This window comes from Mesitornis unicolor, unplaced genomic scaffold (genome assembly GCF_000695765.1).
Source record: "Mesitornis unicolor isolate BGI_N332 unplaced genomic scaffold, ASM69576v1 scaffold38292, whole genome shotgun sequence".
Taxonomy (NCBI): domain Eukaryota; kingdom Metazoa; phylum Chordata; class Aves; order Mesitornithiformes; family Mesitornithidae; genus Mesitornis; species Mesitornis unicolor.
The window spans coordinates 6,542-25,924 of NW_010167911.1; the positions used below are offsets into that span (position 1 = coordinate 6,542).

The following is a 19,383-nucleotide window of genomic DNA, read 5'->3' on the forward strand; positions in this document are numbered from 1 at the left end:
ACATACATACATACATATATATATAGTGAAATAAATCAGTACGTGATACTTGTGAATTTTTTTCAGGTGGCTATGTTAGGAAAAAACCCAATCAAACAAACCAACCCAACAACCCTTTGCACTAACACTGTTTACTTCCTGCTTCTTAAAATCCCTGTGGTACATAAAAACACTAACCTCTCAAATGTCATGTTGCTTACTATCACAACAACTTGATTACAACCATTTAATGCCAGACATCAGTAGCAAGTTATTATTGTCTATTCTTATATCATCCTGTCTTTTCATTAAATCCTTTGACCTGAGGTTTTATGCCTCTTGCACTTCTTATCTTTTAACAGAAAACACTACAGCTTTGTTAGAGAAAAAAGAACACAAAAAAGGTTTAGCCAATACCATTGCACCCGTTCAGAACACTTGCAGTTCTTCCATTTTTTCCCTACGCTTGCTTGAGATTTTACAGTCACTGTGCATATGTTACAACATACAAGTGCAGGCAAGAAATCTACATTATAATTTGTCATACACTGTAAACCAGTACAATAGGCAAACCTGTGATACGGTAAAGTGAAAGCAACAAATGCTGCCAAGCTAATAAGAATGTGGAAACTCAAACCATTTTTTAAAAAATAGTAAACAGCAACTTCCCCCTGTATTAAATGCGTGCTGAAAAAATCCCATCAGACTTCATGATCATACCACAAATGCCCAAACCGAGAACAGTTCCTCCTCCTGCCCACTCCCCTGGCCATTCAGCTGTGTACCTCTCATCAGGCTGTTCCTACTGTGTTTCAAATGAAAAAACTGTAAAGCAGGGAGTATTTAAACGCTGAAAGGATTCCTCTTGTTTCAGAAAAGCTGAGTTATCCACCCTGTGGTCGTTGCTGTAATACTGCTGGAACGGTTTGGCAGATGGGATGGGATGAGGATGAACTATAGATGGCCTCTATCTGAGACTGCAAGCAAGAAAAGAGAAGGCCAGCGTAGCATGGTTTCTAGCAGCTTTATGCAGATGTTTTGCAGAGATGCAGCATAAACAAGTAGAAAAAAAAATTCACAGCCTCTTGACATAGTTTCCAGGGAAAGTACCAAAGAATTTGGTTCTTCTCGAGGTTCCTGAAATTAGAAGCAATAGATGAAAGATGGGAATAACAACAGGAAATTGCTATGTAAGCATGGCCTTAACATTTTTTTGCTTATAATTGCACAAACAGAAGTATCTACAGTTCTTTATAATATAACTTCAAAAAGTTCTTCTGAATGTCATTTGCGAGTTGTGAATTTTAACAAATTATAACTGCAAGAAGGAAAAAGCAAATAAAGTAGTATTTGATTAAATTATTAGAGCTGATTAAAATCTGTGCTAAAATTTTGACTTGGTTCATAGAAATAAATTTCAACAACATCAAGTCTATTAAATAATTTGAATTTTTGAAATGCTGAGGACTAATTAGATGAGTAACTTAGCCACTGTGTGCATGAGAGTTTATGGAATGATTAAGGCACCTTATCTAGGCCTAGTTGTGAAATCTCTCTCTGTTCATTAATACTTGGTTCTCACAAGTAGTCAATTCTGTAGATGTATTCATGTGAGTAAGTTTTACATCACCTGGTCTTTATGAAGAGAGCAGTAATACATTTTTGTCACATAGCAATGACAACAGTGCTGTACAACAAACGGGAGACCCATGTCACTTTGTATCTATCAATTTCAAAAGACACTGGTGAAAAAATGCCCATTAATTTCAGTGGATTCTGGTTGGGATTTCTCCTGATAAAGCCAGGTTTACCACAGTGAATACCAACAATTAATTTTTTGAAGAGACATCAAGCAGAGACGGCAGCAAAGGTTGTGAAAAAAATAAATTGAAAAGCAACCAAATTAAAACATACCCACAAACCATCCATCATCACACTTTTCCATCACATCAATGACATCTCCCTCTCTGAGCTCCAATTCATCTTCATTCCTAGGAGTATAGTTATACAGAGCCTGAAACCTTAAATAGGACAAATGATGCATTTTAAAAAGAAGTAAGAGTTCTTTGCACCTTTCCTGAAGTAAAGGATCTGGTTTAAACATTAACTAATATATTACACATCTTGCAAATATAAGGAAACAGGGTTTATTTTGTCTGTTGGACTTCAGGGCTAGCTATGTATTCTAGTAAATAAATAAAACTTCATCAGAAAGTAAGTCATCAGACACTAAAGACTGGGGACCCAAGGTAGGCCTTGACAGCGCCTCAACCAGTTTATTTAATCAGTTGCTTAAAACACAGAATTATAGTATTTTTTAAGCATTATTTTATAGTTGAATTACCAAAACAGAGGACTTCTAGAGGGGAGTCTGTAGATGTGCCTGCCCCTTAACCCCACCATGATCAGCACCTAAAGCTGTGGCTCCGCCTTTAAGCTCTGGCAAGCTGAGCCTAGGGTACGTCTGCTCTGGCCCAGCAGAGCGAGGTGCCATGCAGCACAGGTGGGGAACCTGGGGTCCTCTGAGTGGTGGAGGAGGGTGCCCAGGTGAGGGGCTCACATGCTGCCACTCTGACCTGGGAACCTCCCTTTATATATTAAAAATATCTCTGAGTGAGGGAGAGGCTTGAATCAAATCAGGGCACATAAGGATGAAAACTCAAACAATATTCAGCTGCTGATTTGTACCTCAACCCTGAGCAAGGGCTGCAGATTGAAGGATGGGAGGTGGATAAATAAAGAGGTATGAGATTATTAAATCTATTATGTTTCAGTCCTTGTCAGTTTTTAACTGAGTTTCTTGGAATGGAAAGAATGGCAATAAAACTCTTAACAGGGGGAATTGAAGGTGCTCGGGCTGACAGCGTGTGGGCAGATGCTGCAAAAGCCCACGAGTTCTGCAGAGTCAGAATCTGCCTTTTTTCTCTCCTTCTGTCTCCCAGCTCTGACTGACTGTGTGTACAGGAGCAGGGCACAACTGCAGAAATTGTACGAAAGGAAATAGTTTAATTTCAAAATATTGAAACAAAACATAATCACGTCCCTTTTCCCCCTCTTATCAACAGTTCACTGACTTTAAAACCTTAATGTCATTACACTTCCCCCAGTAAAAAGAACAATTCCCCATTTGATGTGTTGGTACTGTGTAATTCCATTAGTTCTATATCACTCAGGCAAAGTTTCCATGTATTACATGAGACGTTTATTTCAGTAAAAAATTCCTACTACTGAAAGTCCCATTTGAAAGTTCTATATACAGACAGGCGCTAGGCTTAGTGTCATGATGGTCATCTTGAATAAACTACACTTATTTCTCACATTGCTGGTGTGGAGGAAAAAAAACCCCACCATTCCAAGAAAAAAATTATTTTAACTTAATGTCTTGTGACTGGCAGTTACCTCCCCAAATCTGAAAAGTCTAATTTTATATTTTAATCACACTAACAAAATGGAGCAGGACTGGTTATTAAAGCAATTACCTCTGGTAATCTGTGTAGCAGGAGTAAGAACAATTTGTGCGAAAAGTTAAATGGCAATAACATTTTCTGTCATGCTTATCATTATCTCAGGAAAGCAGAGCTACGATGATATTCCAAAACTGATTGCCTGCAGCTTCCAAAGGCACAGGAGTTGCAGATGTGATGTGTCATGAATAGGATTCAAGCCACTTCCTTACTCAGATACAGTACCAAGAACTTCCCTATTAGCACTCTTTGTACTTTAGAAACCCAGCCTTAGTCATTCCTAGATAATTCATTTTAATAACTCTTTTGTAGTCATTCTCTCTTTGCTAATCTAAGAATTTCCTAAATATGGAAACTCTACTACCATCTACAACACTAACAGAATACATATTCAAGAAAAAGAATGGTTGGTTGACAATTTACATATACTTCTATTTTTAATTTTAGGAATAAGTAACTTTAGTCATGAACTAATTAAACTTTATTGAACGAGATTAATCAGGTAATTATTGTATGCTCAACAATACCAACAGGAGCTTGTGATTTTAGTGAGACTGAAACCAAAATATATATAATCTGTGATATAGTTATTTGGTAAATTTTTGACCCTCTCTCTTTCTTTTGCCATTTCTTCAAGTGACTAACAGGTGAACTTTTAAATATTTATAAATGCTAAACCCTCGTTACATTTAGGACAATTCATGCAATAGGGCATACTCCAAAGTGCTCTGACACTAGAGGCAGAATGGCTACTGGCTTCAATGGTCACTGAAGCAGGACCTGAGTGCGAGACTAGGGGGAAAAAAGTCAGCACTGCAATAGCCTTGAATACCTTATGTGTTTTATACCAAGTGCTTACATTGCTTGTGAAAATAGGAGTTGAGATCCAGGTTTTTCTCCAGTTTTCAGGAAGGTTTTCTTGTATCTTATTTTTAAATTGCACACTTGAATTATATCAAAAGTGTGAGACTGTGTTCCTGTGATCATCATTATCAAGTTTTTTTTTTCTCTCTGTTCACATCCAGAACTGTTTCTGAATAATTTGTGACAAGTCAGTATAGCAAGTACGCTGAATCAGTGTAAATATTTAATTGGCATTCTGCTGAGATGTAAAAATGGAGAGAATGAAAGAAGTCAAGCTTTATTTTTACAAGATTATTATTCCTTTTAAGTGTAAACAATGGAGAACTGTAAGCTGGCACATCTGTCTGATGTAAATTAAGCAACTAAGGCTTTGCCCTCTGAGACCTTCTTGGATATCTTACTACACCATGCAGTCATCTGTAAATTTCTAAAATCTCCTCGTAATTGTACTTGGCAGGTTAACAAATTATTTGTCTATGCCCTGGCTACTGCTGAAACGTTAGGTTTTTTAGTAGACAAGAAGTATACTTACGGTTCCCCCCCACTGTGTATATTTTCATGAGCAAGCACAGGGCGCTGTGGCTGAAATGAAATGATTTGAAATGTAATAAAGATTTATAGTCTAAGGTCCAAATAGTTGGATAGGGGCATGATATAGAGTTGCTTGGGAGTTCATATTTACCTTTCATAAAACAACAACACCCCCACCCCTGCTTCAACTCATGATAAATTCCAAACAGACATGGCAAGCAACAGAATCTTGGCAGGTTTAAAGATTTGATGTTTTAGAGGACATAACAAAAACTAACACAAAACTGTGAACTTTATCAACAGTCCATTCTATTTATAGTGGAGTAGAAAGCTGGAATAGAACCCTGCTGCCTCTTCACTGTGAAACAGAAATAGCATTAGAAAAATCAGATGCGAGTGATGAACATCATACATTCCTTGGGTGAAGTATATTTTTAGAGAAGCAGAAATAAAATTTCCTATATGTAATGGCAAAATTTAGAATATTCATACACAAACAACATACCAAATTACATTATACACACAGAGAGAGTACTAACTTGGCAGGCATAACATGCTATGCTTTAACTAATTCTGTTTCATTTTAAGGGGTGGCACAAAGCCATGCAGGCTCTTGGGAGGCAAAGAGCAGAAAGAATTTTTGAAAGAACGCATGTAATTGTGTGAAAATAACAATTAACACTTTTACTTCAGAGGAACAACTAGTTTGTATTTCCAGTGCAAAGCTTATAAAAGGTTTTACTTCTTAATGGTGCATTACCCACCACTAATATACAATAAATCTGGACGCAATGGCAATGAAAAATATTCACCTTCTACAGAAACTGTGTCCTGCTTAGAAAGACACTGACTTCCGCCCATTAGAGTCCAGTTGGGGTCAGAAACAGCACAGGAGCAGCTGCTTGGGAGAGCTCTCAATGTGAGCAGTGATCACATTCTCTGTTGACTGAGGATGCCCTATGGTAGTGCTGTGGAGACTGACAGTCTGGTACCCGTATCTGGGAACCGTATCTGTTTTGGGAGTGTGGATATCAAACACAGCTCATAGCACTTTCATAAACTGAGTAAATTGCAACCTGATCTTGAAGCCACAGGATTTTTCTCATTGCTCCATGGTTCTCTCTTTCCCATGTTTGACTATTTCAGTTCATCTTGCTTCAGTTCACTCTTGAAGTTGACACGGTCTCCCATGAGAGAAAGCCATGATAAAGAACCCACAGCCTAATGATATCAATTGAATGTTAAAAGACGCTATGGTTCCCCCCGCCCAACATCTCCAGATGAAATTGAAGTAGTTAAATCTTTCTTCATCATGTTCGTATGTGTTCTTGCTGAAAATATTGTGAATATTCTCCACTTCATTTTTACAGTCTTTAGAGTATAATTTTGAAAAGGTGCCTAAAGATGCAGGCAGGTAGACTACAGAACTTCTATTTGTATTAATGACAGCTATGTGGAAAAGAGGTTTTCAAAGTCCAAAAAAAAATTATTTTTATTCTTTGAGTCTCTTCTCTCCCTCATTTAACTCTCCTCTGCCAGTGTACAAAGAAAGATTACTTAAGAATCCAACAATAAAGATGGCAAATTAGACATTAGTTTTTCAGTAAACCTCCTTCAACAGCTGGCTTGTCAAGCAAGAAGAGAGTATTCCACTGGGCAGATTGCTTCGTATTTGGATTGGAATCTGACCTTATTCTCTGCTAATCTTTCATCAGGTCTGTAACTGAGCTGAATGCCAAAGATAGTCAGAGATGCAGAAGAACTCAACCGAGGTTAAGGATTTTTCTTGTGAACAATAAAAGTCAATGACCTAAACAATACTAGAAATGAATTAATGCTTTGAACATATACCAAGGCAGGAAGAAATCAGGTAGGTCAGTATTATCTTATTTTTCTGCATAAGCTTCAATGCTTTAAAATGTTTTATTGCTAGTTAACTACTTTAGAAACAGATGATAGGTGAATGAAGATTTTTAACTCTCTCATTGCTACAGAGAAAACTTTGATGGAATCAGAATCTGGAAGAACTAAGGTGAAGTAATCTGTGCTATGTCTCAACAGGGGGACCTTGAAGCTCACTCTCTATCTGAATGCATTCCTCAATAGTACCCCAGTTGACTTCCCGTTTTCTTGCCCTTGGCTCTCATTCCCATATGTGGTGTCATTGGCTAGAATGGGGACTGTTGCAAGGTCTGGCTAATTGTATTCAAGACTTATCGTGAAATGCATCACCCTATGGGGAGCTCTTGGTGCCTAGGATTTCTAGTTTCCGGCTACAGCTCAGTTCACTACACAACCCTTTTTCCTGGGAAAAACTGTAGGGCCTTATCCCAAACCTCTCAGAAGTGCGCAGTCAAGTCAATGGTCCCCATTGTACACCTGATTTTCATGCATGACTGATACATGCTTGCATATAATAGTTTTGTATAGTCATAAGTGTGTAAATTAGGTATACAATGAAGTCCTCTTAATATATTGATTATAAGCCATTTATTTAGAGTTACACTCAAAATTAAAATAGGGCTTAATCCCTTTTTTAGGTATCTTATTCTCAATTGGACTTTCTTTGGGATGGTGTTTATCCACTACTGCAAGAATCCTGGCCTTCCTATGATTGAATTCCCTCTCTTCAGTAATGAAGAAAGCACTGTCCGTCATACCTGGTAGCACAGGCCTGCCAAAAAAGCCAAGACTTTTTAAAGTTACACAAACCCGCATGTCTTAAATTAAAAATCAAATTTTAAAAAGCAAACCACCAGAATTATGATAACCTAAAATCAACAGCATGGAAAAAACTTCATCCCATTATCACTTTTAAGAGCTAAATGTTAGGAAACCAATGTGAATAATAATTTATCATAAACTGAAAGTAAAACATAACTTATAAATTCTCATATATAGTTTAGATTACGGGTTTTTTCATAATTTAGATCACCTTTTTTAGTGAAACACATGCAAACTCTAAACATTTTGACTTTCTGGCTAGGTGAAACTGTTACGGTTATGTTAATGTTATACTACAGATACGAAGGGAAAGGCTGAAGAATATGGCAGTCTGACATAAAAGTGCTTGGATAAAAAGGAGAGTATTGAGAGAACATATTATAGCAGCATCAAAACATTTTGAAAAGAAGGATGTGGATTCAAAAACAAGAATTCAGCCTGTATACGTGCAATGAAGTATAGATTTTTGACTCTTAGAAGCTGTAATTTTAATAAACTAGAAGTGCTTTGAAATAGAGGAGTAATTTAGGAAAAGACAGGCTAATATAAAGTATGTGGATCTCTTACATCTTGTAGCACTGGAAATACTATGCAGTACTGCAGAAATACAATACACGAATGGATTTATAAAATAAGTTTTGGCTTTACTCAGACATAGCACAGAAGCACAACAGGAATAAAAGACGGCATACTGATAGCGTTGAGACACTTGGGCAGAAGCAAAATACTGAAAGACTGGACACTGAGCTCCTTTTCTATGGAAATACTGTTATTGCACACTGGGCATCCAGTACCGTACCCGGTGTGAATAGCTGTGACCTCTGACAGGTGAGCTGCAGGACCTCTGAATCATCACTGGGCTACGAGGAGGTTTACCCTTAACAAATATTTCTCTCTTTAAATTAGCCTAGAAAAACCACAAAAATGGTGTCAAGTGAGAGTTTAAGAATGAAGCATTGTGGGATTTTTGTTGCTTCATTCATACATGCAAACTGGTCATGCTTTTCCTGATTACAAAACACAATTGTGTTACAGGTGCAAATAACGGTACTATTAGTATATGCTACTTTTTTTATTACCACTGTATATTTTTTTCCAGGGGTTTGCTGCTCTGGCACATGCCCTTACATGTTACAATTAAAAGATGAATCACGCACTGTGTATGCAGTTGGAGTAAGAACAGTTATTGCAATTGTACCCACTGAAGTAGCTCAGCTAATAATACAGGACAGCTCAACAGCACAGAGCAGAAATACCATTTAGAAACACCAGTGACAAATGTGGTAACTCATTGCTGTTAAACAGAACATAGAGCTTGAATCTGCATTTAGAAAGCAAGTAATTACTTGATGGAAAAATACTTCAAGGAAAATCCTTGTTTTGTTAACATCACTATAAATCAGCTAAATATTTGTTAGAATTCAGCTCTTAAGGGAGTGTACGTGTAGCACATGTGCATTCTCGGGGGCAGGGGTGAGTTGGGGGGGAATGTGAGAGGAGCAGAGTCCTGACACTGGAAACCTTTTCCTTGGTATTGGTGACTGGGAGCAGAATGTGGCAAGGCAGATGAACAGCCCTCCTAGGAACTCAAAGAGTGAATAACAAACAAACAAAAAAAGATACCAAGGGAGGTCAAGGAGGCACAAAAACATCAAGATTTCTCCTTGGGAAGTGTCTCCACAATTCCTTCTTTGGAGGGCATGTCCCTTGCACCAACACGGAGCAAAGTGCCTGTATGTATGCATGTATTTTTACATCAAGAAAAATTACCAAAGTATCAGTACACAGTGCAAGAAAAGCCTCCCTTGACTTGTGATATTTGAGTCCTGGAAATGTCTCAAATTCTTTCTGCTGTAGCAGTTGAGACTTTAATCATGGGCAACAGGCACAAGGAGAAGAGGATAGGAACTGTCCCTCCTTCTCAAGTTCAGCCTGTAGGCTAAGTAGCAAGAAATGATGACAGCCAAAACCTGGCTATGCTTATTTTAACACAATTCTTTATCCTGACAATGTAGTCGGTGTTGACTGCTGAAAAAAGTGTGCTTACCCTTGGAAGGAAATAAATCTTTATCTCATTTTGCAAATATTGTGCAAAAATCTGTTGTTGGTGGGTGTGTATCTAACTTCAACAATTTGCAAATAGTTAAGTCTATACTGATTACGTTTATAAAGGAGTATGTTCCTTTAGACTTAAAAATAATCCGTATTTGAAATGGTTTGAAAACAGTAAGAGCTAGAGCTCTGTAACAGCCCCCCCTAGACTTCTAGTCCTCAGTCCTCAGGCTCTCGTGTATGCAAGATGGAGACAAAGGAATATCAGGGTCACCTAAAAAGAATTTCAGAGTAAATGAATTTCCTGAATATTGTTGGTTAGGCAAAGCAAAAAGTACCCATCAAAAGCACTGCACAACTGATAAATTAATCAGAGTTGCAGAAACAAATGCAATACTGTGTTTCACCCCTCCTTTGAGGTGAAACATACCTAAGCCCATGACAGGTTCATGCCTTGGCAAGAACTTCAATGTCTCTTCCCTACTTCAGAAAAAAATCAACAGATCTGGTGGGGGGTCTGTTAAGAAGTCTTAAGGTCCATTATGTCTGGGTTTTTCATGAATACACATTGTAAGACATGGTAGATTAAAAAAAAGAGAAAGTGGTGGGTTTTTGGTGTGGTGGTTTTTTTCCCCTCCACAGATGTAATGATCAGTTTTTCTAAGACAGTTTCTCAAACTTTTTACATTACTTTTTTTCTCCATTTCATGAGCAAATGGACTCCCTGGAGGTCAGCACTGGAAATTGGCTTTGGGTCTAAACTGTACTGGGAATTGATTTTGTCTATCTAGTGCAACTTTCCAGATTTCATTTTTCTGCCACAGAGCTGCAATGCTGACACAAAGTGTAGTCTTGAAGGGGGAATAATCTTTGTCCAGTCCCTGACTAACAGAATTGGTATTTAGAACATGACCCTCTGCAGTGGTGCTTTATTGTGAAATTTATGACTTTTTTCCCAGGCTTTGGATTGAAATTGAAAACACTTTCAAACTACAAATGTTACTTTGTTTCTGCATACTCAAATATGATTCTGTTTCTATTGATTAAATAAGAGTTACAGATGTCCTGGTATGGATTTGAACTTGAGTTGAAGGCTTTCCTGTCACTGGTATCTCCTTAAGTTATTTCCTTGTATCATAACGGTTATAGTTTTGCCTTCTATTTCATTTGAAGAAGGCCCATCTTAATACGCCATGTGCTACATTATTTAATATTAGTAAAGGAAACAATACATCTGAAAAGAGCAAACTCAGTGTTAGCCTTGGAGTTACTTAATATATATGAAGACTTGCAACAATGCATGCTTAAGAGGTGCAGTTACCTTTAACTTTGGGGAGTCTTTCTCCTGCTGATGTAAGGGTTTAGAAAGGAGAGGAGGTGAGAGGGAAGCAGTAGACAGGGATGTTGGAGTAACAGAGTGAGAAGCTGGTGCCTTGGCAGAGTGAAATGGAACATTAGAAGAAAGGTGGAAAGGAGGATCAGAGTCTCCCGATGTTCCCGCAGAAAGTAGAGCTGGCTTAAATGTTTAAGAGAAATAAGAAGTAATTGTGCTGTAAAATCAGATGTGAAGGACATAAAACACTCAATAAAGAGTCACGTAAATAACCTGCATAGTCAGAAGTGTGACGCTAACTTTATTATTAGGCAGTCTACTATTCTAGAAGAAAATTCTTCCCTCAGAAATCAAAACAAGTTGCTGTCTGTGGCAGTGGATTTCACCTCTATTCTTATGGTTTTCTCCTGTATTTTTCAGGTCAAGTAAGGGCAGAGGCCGCCTGCAAAATCTTTCTAATTAACTAGTTCTATGTTAGGCCTAAAACATATTGTCCTAAGTATCAATTTACATATTTGCATGTGCCAGCCAAAGCAACTGCCTGAACAGTCTGTTGAAATAAGTGCTGGACAGAAAAAAATCTGTTGTAAAACTTTGCCTAGAAACCCCACAAACTGTGTAGCAATATTGTGGCATTTAATGGCTAGCACACATTTGGGATAGTTCAGTGTTGTACTGTCACAAAGGGGAACTGGGGGAAGCAGCTGTTTAACTGCCAAACAATCTGATCTTTTATTATTAGTCACATTCTCATAACAGAGTCTACTATAAATATATCAGCTGGTGAAGTGACACATGTGAAGTCTCTGCAGGAGGCATGTCCCTCCCTCTGAAGGCTGCTGAGAGCATTTGCTTGCTGGGTCCTCTGACTCAAAGGGGGTGGCAGGTAACAGGCCAGTGAGGAAAATGGTTCACTGGCTTTTCCCATCAGAAGCTCGATGGCAGCTAACAAGGACAGAAGGGAAAGGCCCAGCAGAATACCACAGAGCTTATACTGGTGTATATGTCTGATTCTGAGAAGGGCCTATCCCCGACACTGGCAATTTTTATCCAATGCAATAGTATAAAGCTGTGCCTGTGCACAATACAAATATGTAAATGCAAGAAAAGGCAGAGAATAATTATACTGAGTAAGTTATCTGAACACAGAAGCCAGGTTTTTCCAAAATTAAAATACCTTATCAATATTTGGTGAAGTGTATCCTTCATAACATACCATGGAGTCTCCTCCACTTGCTATTGGGAATTCTAAATTGTCATGGCCCAGATCCTCCTCTATATAGAGTCTTGGCAGTTCTTCAGTTGTGTCTTGTGCTTCTCTGTAGAAATCTGATTCTTGAGGATTTGAGTGATACCCTATATTAACTGACAGATCTGCAGTACAGGTTTCCTCGTCATTTTCAGCAATTGCAGCTAGCGCTCTGGAGGTGGAGCCACCTTCATGTGGTGAAGCGATGCTACAGATAGTGCCAACATGTTCACCTTCTCTTGCGGTATCTGAGAAGTCTTCAGGTACTTCGATAACTGAAGAGCCAAGTCTACCTCTCAAGTCTTGTTCATTTCCTGGTTTGGTACTGCTGCTGGTATGCTTATATGCTATGTCATGGGATGAGACATATGTAGGTACAAGAAAGGATAGAGGAAGAGGCATAGGAGAGCTGAGAGAGACCTCTGTATTTGGAATAAAGGGATCATCCTTAATTTGGTAAATGCTATTACCTGGGGAGATTGCTACAGTTTGAGATGTTGGTAATGCCAAAGAATTGGCTTCTTCTAAGTCACAAAGAAAACTGTCTCGAAATGGTGGAGGAGGTAAGATGTACTCGCTTGAAGGTGAAAACCCAACAGTCCTTGAAAACCAGTCACTAGAGTCAGGCTGGAGAATCTTTTGATCAATGTGTGACCAAGAGGAGGAAAGATGTCTGGAAAGTGGGGACGATGCTTGGGAAGGCAACTTCAAAAATAAGAAAAAAAAAAGGGAATTTAAATAAACAAATAATCATGTCAGAGAACTAAGATATGAGTAGACTGGGAAAGAAAAATGTCTGTGCCATCATCTGGACTACGGGGTATCATTTCAGTGAGCACGTGGCTGAAATCTTTACTGTATGAATCAGAACAGCAGGAAAGACATTTGAAAAATGAAACTGTATCAGGTTCTGGCTTGGGGCTTAAATGTCAAACACTAAGACAGATCTGAATCATTACATTCATGAAGGTGACCTGCATTTGATCTGCGAAAGCTATGTTACTTAATGGCGCTCTGCTAGTGAGCCTGTCACAGGTTATTAAATCATACAATTTATATTAATGTAATTTCCCCAAACCATTACTGTTATTTTGAGAACAGTCTTTTCAGAAGTACACTTCAGGTGTCATTAAGAATTTCTTTTAAACTGTAACAAGTGAGGTGATTTATAAGTATCCTAATGTTACTACTTCTACTTTTTCTACGTACTTCTGCGTACATGCTTAAGAAACATCTTTAATACATTGCATACTTTTATTAAGGCATGAGCAGCTACAGAATGCATTTTTCTCCAGAAGTAATCCTATTAGTTCAAAATGACATCAACATCTCTGAAAGGTACATTCAATTCTAATTGAACGCAGGCAGTCAACAATGCTTTTAAAATAGTGACAGCACAGTACACAGCAGTACATTTTGAGTAGCGTTACATAATATTGATTGAAGTATCCTTCTGGTAAAAGAAACGTCCTTTTGTAAGAATGAGACTGGTGAGTCAAACGTACACAGCATCAGTAGATATCCATTGCTTCAGTAAATACTGAAAATGCATTTTTATTACTATTAATCCTCAAAATCAAAATGGAATGAAAAATATTTTGATCTCATTGTTAGGATTATGCAGAATAATTAGATGTACATCTCTAAGTTACCTTAGACTACTTTAGACTTTAATTATTACTCTAGAATAGAAAATAATTTCAAAAGGCTAAATTAATGTCGCAGAATAGGAAGGTTAGTTTACTTACCTTCTGCTTGAGTTTTCTTGAGGCAAATATCTTTATTTTATAGTTAGACAAACCTTTGTTACAGTCTTCTGTACTGAGGTAAAGTCTATAGACTGATACAATGCAGTCTGCTAAATCAGAGCTAGGCTGTTACAAGTGATATCGAGTCTTTTTCCCTCATCTTTCTTCTTGAACAAAGGTCTCTAAGCTGTGGTTTTAAGGTCAATAACACTGGTGAGGAGACACTGCCATTTTCAGTTTCCTGTGGCTACAGGCTGCACTAGAGCTAAAGATACAGATGGTCTAGGCCATGTTAAGGAGCACAGAGCTTGCTCTTGACTTGTATTGCATATTTATTTTTATTTCCATTAGGCCAGAGAAGTTTAGTGCAATTGCTACAGGGAGCGATATGTGCTAAAAAACTCCAACTGAATAGGAAAAGTGGTATCAGTAATTGTGGTAAACTCCAGAACACATTCAGGACTGCTCAAGTCCTTCTATAGGTAGTTAGGAACAAGATGTCTTCTTACATGGTATTGCCATTTCTGAACACAGTTGAATTAAGAAAGATGTCTGTTTAAGAGTGTCAGTAAAGGCTCTTCTTTTAATTTATTTTTGTTTGAATTATGCTAGAACCAGATGATTGCAACAGTTTCCCATGTTACAAAGAAGGCTTCTTCCACTTTCCTTCCCTAGAAAACTAACTTAAAAATAACAAAATAATAGTGGCGTGACAGATTTGTAAGCTGAATGTAAATGCTCTGAAGCATCACCTGTGCTCGAAAAGGGTTTTAGGGGCTACACAAACACCAGCTTTAGCCGCAGGGTGTCTTAGAGAGAAGCCTGCTCCATAGAAAATGGGGAGAGAGGCATCTCCAAATGTAGAGACAGCTCTGTAGCATGGAGCACCTAAGTTGTCTCATACTCCTGACTTGTCTTCAGGAATCTCTGGATTCCCATAATAATAAGGGGCCCTGGCTTAGGAATATCTTAGTCTGCAGCTACAGGACTTGATCCTGTTTCAACTCAACAGTTTTGTTGGAATGGGAGAGGGAGAAGCTTGTTCTCTGCTGTGACACATTCTGGAAAACCAGACCAGACCAGACCAGTTCTAGCAACCATCCAAAACCAGCTAATATTGTGGAGTTGTAAGCAGTATTTTCAGAGGCCACTGTTGTCTATAAATGACACCTTTTGGTAGCTGTCCTCAAAGCTGCAAGTAAACGTGGAACTTATCTCAAAGCTGAAGCATCTAAATGAGCACCATGTATATTAAAGTAGAAAAGGGGGCAAAACCAACTGAAACAAATAGAGATTAATAGCAAGATGAGAAGTTCATAATGACATACAAAACCCACCACCTATGCTGAAGAGGTAAACAACAAAGGTAAAGAGGAAGATTTTAAAAAGCTTTCATCTTGAACGTTACAAATAAATAATACATTAATGCTAATCACAGTTTGCATGCATAAACTTTCTTAATTTCCTTCACTGCCAAAGAGGTTATGTTCCTCAGACAGATGACTGTGAAATCTCATGAGCGAACGATAAATCAGAATGCAGGAATCTTTTTACAACTTTGTGTAGTATGATTTGTGGTGGTCATATAGACTAGGAAGGAAAATAATTCAGAACCTATGACAGACGTTTGGTGTGAAAAATTACAACTGTCAAAGTCTGAATCCAAGCTCATTGACAATGTGATGACATTTGCCTTACTACTAAATGAGACGGTACTGTCCCTGTTGTCGTACCACTCTGAAGAACCTCCTTTGTACCAACAGCCTCCTCCTAGAGCATGAATGGCAAAAGAGGAAGGTTGCAGTATAGAAACGTTAGCTGCTCTCTTTGGCTTTGACCAGCACAGAACTGGTCCTGGCAAGCTGCATCCCCACACAAACTGCCCTCTCTTGCCCTCTGCATGCCTATGGGACTGCTGGCTTTTAGGACAGCTGTGTTACGGGAACACCTGCACGCTGCACTGTGAAAAGTCTGCTACACATATTCTTAATATTCAAATTCTGTCTATTCTCAAATAAATTTTATTCTGTCAGCTTGACTTTTCTGCCCACAATTTGCCTGGCTCTACTCTCAATAATGTAATAGCTAATGAAAAAAAGAGCAAAAATCCTGGCACAATGTAAGACACACACTTGACTATTAAAATACTTTAATAACAAGGCAGTAATGCAATTCTACCTATGCAGGAAAGAAAATGTAGTGTGCCTAATGCATAAATTATGTATTATCTTATGTTAACCAAAAAATTACAAGTCCTTCTAAACCCACTGTAGGGGTGATAGCAAAGAAAAAAAAATCCATACCTTAGTTGAACTTAATTGGTGTATTCTGTCACTAGAATAGCTTTGGGGTATTGGAGGATCAGGGTAGTCATCAACACTTTTTGATGCATTCTTTTTGATGACTTCTACATAGGAAACAGGGAAGATGCCTTGTCTGTTGGTTCCTGGTATTTTACCTTCATACCAGTTTTGATCAACTCGCTTAAGAAGAATAACTCTGTCTCCCTGAAATGCATTATGAAAATGAGTTATGAGGAGATACAAGGTTTTTTTTAATAGCAGATATTATTTTAACACATAGTATTACTTTCCCTGCAGTGCTCTTTCCCATCAGTCTTGAGAATTGTCTCCATTTTCACATTTCTCCTCTCAGTTATAAAAACCATGTATTCAACTACCATTCCAGAAAAATGGGGGCTAGTCATGGACTGCAAATGCTATACTTTTATCAGAGGGGAATGTCAAGCAGTCTCCTACTCTTGGTTGATGGATTAACATTTAAACTTTTATTGGGAACACAACCTGTTTTAATTGTTGGCCAAAATACCAGCTAACACCCTAACTGTAATATGCATAGTGACTGCTATGCCTATGTTTCCATAAAGGTAATAGAAGTTAAACAATGAAATCCATGCAAATGCTTTGCTATTAGTAAAACCGGAATAAGTGAAGGTAGAAATTTAGTAACTGAATTCATGGGAAAGATAAGAAAAAGAAGTGCTTTTCTGGTGTAAAAAGAAAAAAAAAAGATGGGCAGTGGCTCACTTACTGTTTTTAGACAGTTTAGCAACTGAAATGGAAAATACCAACTTTCTATTCAAACTTTACTTTGTGATAAAACTTCACAAGCTATCCCCTCCTTTGTTTTACATTATATGCTTTTTACAAAAAATACTTTCCTATTAGTTTTGTCTTCTCTTGGGTCTCTGTAATTTTGTTTCTGTAGCTGATTTGTGAAGTACCTTAAAATTATCTTTATTGAGATGAAACAAAAGAAAACCAGTGCATGTTAACTTAAAAAAACAAACAAAAACTGGACTGTGAAGGTTATGACTGCCACAATAAGCATAAGAGAGAATTTTAAAAAGAAATAAATCCTCAAACTATCCCCAACCTCTAGTTCTCCAAGTTCCTATTCCTGATATTTTTTAGACCTCTTTAACATGTACCCATCTCAGATCAGTGGAAAAACACCCATTATCTTCAGTGATGCTGGATTAGGTTCTAGGTCAGCATCAAAAACCTGTATCCTTACTCTTATTTCAAACAAAAAAAACACTGAATAAGTTCTATGAACTCTAATTCTTAAAAAAGAAAAAATGTAAGAGGCAGAACTTTCCAGTGGATAACAAGTATATATTATTCACAACTAAGCATATAATATCTGCAATAATAAAGTTTCTCTACAGCAGTAATATTCCAGTGTCTCTCAGACCTCAGAAATGAAACATTTATTTTGCTTATGTGTACTAATATACAAACACCAGGATGTACATAGAAAAAATAAGAGAGTGTTATAAAAACCTGACTGTTATTGAACGAAATATTCGCAAGAACTGGGACATTCATCAACCTTTTTTCTATATTCTCTATTTTCTGTATTTTTCTATGCCTTCCATATCAAAAACCTTATCATGATAACTGTAACAACAAGAAATAATTACTACAAAAAGAAATGGATAATTGAAGTGAAAACTAGAAATGTAGGTGGCTAGTTAGTAGATTATATATAATAAATTTGTGAGCAGTAGACACTATAATGGTATTTTGCTAAAGATAGTGCTAAACCATACCTTTCTAAGTGATAACTCCACATTTGTGTCTGCACTGAAATTATATTTGGCAATAGCTTCTCCAATCTCTCCAATCTGTGCAGGGGGTGGTGGCCTGGCAGGCTGTGCTTTTTCTGGGGGAGAAAGTTTCTAAAGCAAAAGAGAAAAAAACAGATCTTCATCACTCCTGTGCAGTTTGCGGACCTATTACCCAAACTAATTCGAGGAATTAAAACAAAGAACAAACCTCGACGTAAGAAATTGGGAATATTCCAACTCTTCCATGATGCTCACCCTCATACCAGTTTTGATCAATTTTCCTGAGGATATAGACAGTATCTCCTTTCTTAAATGACAGCTCTCTGTAACAAATTTATTGAGATCAGATGTTTACGGCTTTACATTTAGCTCCTCTACCTGCATAGTTTCTGAGATCTTTACAATTTGGAACTGAAACAGAATGTAGCAACTAAACATCTGAAGAAAAAGTGTCACAGCTGTGGTACTTCTATCATTTGATAATATCATATATTATTCACATTTATGAATCCCAGGTACTATCTGTAAGTGATATAGGCCTATTTTACATTGTGATTCCAAGGAAGTACTGGTAGCTACTACCAGAGCACTTACTATAGGGTCTGCATGCAAGTATGATGTCTTTTGGATCGCCTGTTTAGATGCTGCTTTTATGACAGGCATCTGAGGTGTATTTGTTGTTTTTTTATGAAATCAGTAGGGAAAACTATAGAATATATCCCACATCCCTATGGCCTATTACTACCTTTTTGCAGCAGCACAGCTGGGTGTTTGGTGAGAAGCATGAGGAACACAGGTTTATGTTCTCACCATTTCTGACACCCAGGGCCTGTGGTATGCTTACTGTTGGATACCAAAGAAAAGAATTATCCAAATAATGTAAAACATTTTCAGATCCTGGCCTGGAAGTTTTTTGCTGTACCAACTGTAGCTAATGTAATTCTAGTATCAATGCCTGACCATATCTAAAGATTGCTTAAATGCCCTGGATCATCAGAACAGCAGCAGGAACGAAATATAGGCACTCTACTTTGACTCTCTCATATCCTAAAACAGTGCCTCCTGATTTCGTTTTTCTTACAGACTATGGTGGTTTGCCTTGTTATGGGACATGTCACATCCTGCAGAGAGCTTGTGTATGTTAAGACAGACAGGAAGATGCTGAAGCATTATACAGAAGTTTGCTAAGAACACTATCTATGACAGTATTTTACACACTGTACCTTGTGTAACCTAAATACTATTCACAGCAAAGAGCGTTCAGTGAGTGACCCTAAGGACACATGCTCTAAAAGGCTGCAGATGCACAGCCATTCATGTGTTCAAACAAATACAATGGAGAATGG

The 19,383-nt window shown here is 37.7% G+C and overlaps 1 protein-coding gene across 3 annotated transcripts in view; it reads right to left on the bottom strand.

The window, feature by feature from the left end:
• Positions 1–627: 627 nt before the first annotated feature.
• SORBS2 (sorbin and SH3 domain containing 2) overlaps positions 628–19,383 on the bottom strand; it is a 79,251-nt gene continuing 60,495 nt past the window's right edge. For all 3 annotated transcript variants that reach the window (XM_010178843.1, XM_010178844.1, XM_010178845.1), the window contains 6 exons: positions 18,246–18,360; positions 18,020–18,148; positions 16,248–16,451; positions 4,840–4,889; positions 1,894–2,000; positions 628–1,116 (listed from right to left, as the gene is read on the bottom strand). In XM_010178843.1, the coding sequence (XP_010177145.1) occupies positions 1,055–1,116; positions 1,894–2,000; positions 4,840–4,889; positions 16,248–16,451; positions 18,020–18,148; positions 18,246–18,360 (667 nt within the window). In that variant the 3' untranslated portion in view covers positions 628–1,054. The remainder of the gene's footprint in view (positions 1,117–1,893; positions 2,001–4,839; positions 4,890–16,247; positions 16,452–18,019; positions 18,149–18,245; positions 18,361–19,383) is intronic.